Genomic DNA, 1,121 nt, shown 5'->3' with positions numbered 1-1,121 from the left:
GCCTTAGGCTAGGATACTTAATTGTATTAGAACTGGTCAAGCAATTTGTTGTCTTCAAATGATATTCGTTGATCAATTCAGAGTTGCATATATCACGATGGAGAGATTTAATGATATGAAAATATTGATTTATTTCACATTTTTACTTGCATCCTTGTCATCTTTAGATTCTGTTTCTTCATCATACAAATATTTTTCACTTACTTTCGTTATCAACTGTTCTAAATAATCATCAATCGAGGAAGAAAATGATTGTTTTATTTGATTGGAAAATAATCTCTATTCTTGCTTAGGTGAATCTTGATTAAAATTTGAAATTTTTCTAATTTTATTGATAAATAAATCGACTAATATCCTGACCAATACAAAGACAAATACCAAGTTTCAAAAGTAACAAAATAACTGTATTTAAAATATTTTAGGTCAGCCCCCCATGTTCGAGCTAGCAGAAGACGAAATCGAAGTTGGAATGGGAATTCATGGGGAGGCTGGATATGGAAAAATGAAATTGCAATCCTCGAGCGAAACAATTTCATTCATGCAGGAACACATATGCAAGGCCTTGTCTTTGAAAAGTGGAGATTCAGTTGCAATTATTGTTAACAATTTTGGAGCATTGAGCCAGTTGGAACAAGGAATTGCTGTTCACGACGTGGTCAAGCAACTTCGTGAGTAAAAATCAAGAACACCGTGCATGTGTTTGTCTTAAACTATTATTTATTAACAGAAACATATTTATCGATGGGATTTAAATATCTGTGATTCTGTTGGATGACCAACAATTTATTATATATGTTTATAAAAATGGCTTAAAGTTACGTTAAATATTCGAACTATTAAACAGAATTTAATACTGGTAAATTGGTAGCAAGTGGTGGATAATGAACTAAGTTGAATTCAAAGTTGATCAAGAATTTTTTCCATTTTATCGCATGATTAAATACTTGCAGTTAGAATCTGTAGACAGTATCACATAGAACAAATTTTGTGCAGGAATTTATAGCCATTTATGTAGGATCGCGTTTGGGTGGATTGTCTAAAATAGCGTTGTTTGCTTTGTAATAGAATACAATAAGCTGATACAAAGAATATTGGCTAAGAGAGATTCGCTCGACTTGGGC

At 32.0% G+C, this 1,121-nt stretch overlaps 1 protein-coding gene across 1 annotated transcript; it reads left to right on the top strand.

Annotated features, from left to right (window-relative positions):
* Positions 1-433: 433 nt before the first annotated feature.
* On the top strand, positions 434-668 carry LOC108554732 (triokinase/FMN cyclase-like; the record flags this gene model as incomplete). Its single annotated transcript, XM_017910106.1, has 1 exon — positions 434-668. A coding segment is annotated over exon 1 (235 nt), but the record flags the coding sequence as incomplete, so codon positions are not given.
* Positions 669-1,121: the final 453 nt, after the last annotated feature.

The sequence above is a fragment of the Eufriesea mexicana genome, unplaced genomic scaffold (genome assembly GCF_001483705.2).
Source record: "Eufriesea mexicana isolate 0111107269 unplaced genomic scaffold, ASM148370v2 scaffold90390, whole genome shotgun sequence".
Lineage (NCBI taxonomy): Eukaryota > Metazoa > Arthropoda > Insecta > Hymenoptera > Apidae > Eufriesea > Eufriesea mexicana.
The sequence above is the reverse complement of the archived record's forward strand: the minus strand, read 5'-3'. Positions and strand labels throughout refer to the sequence as shown.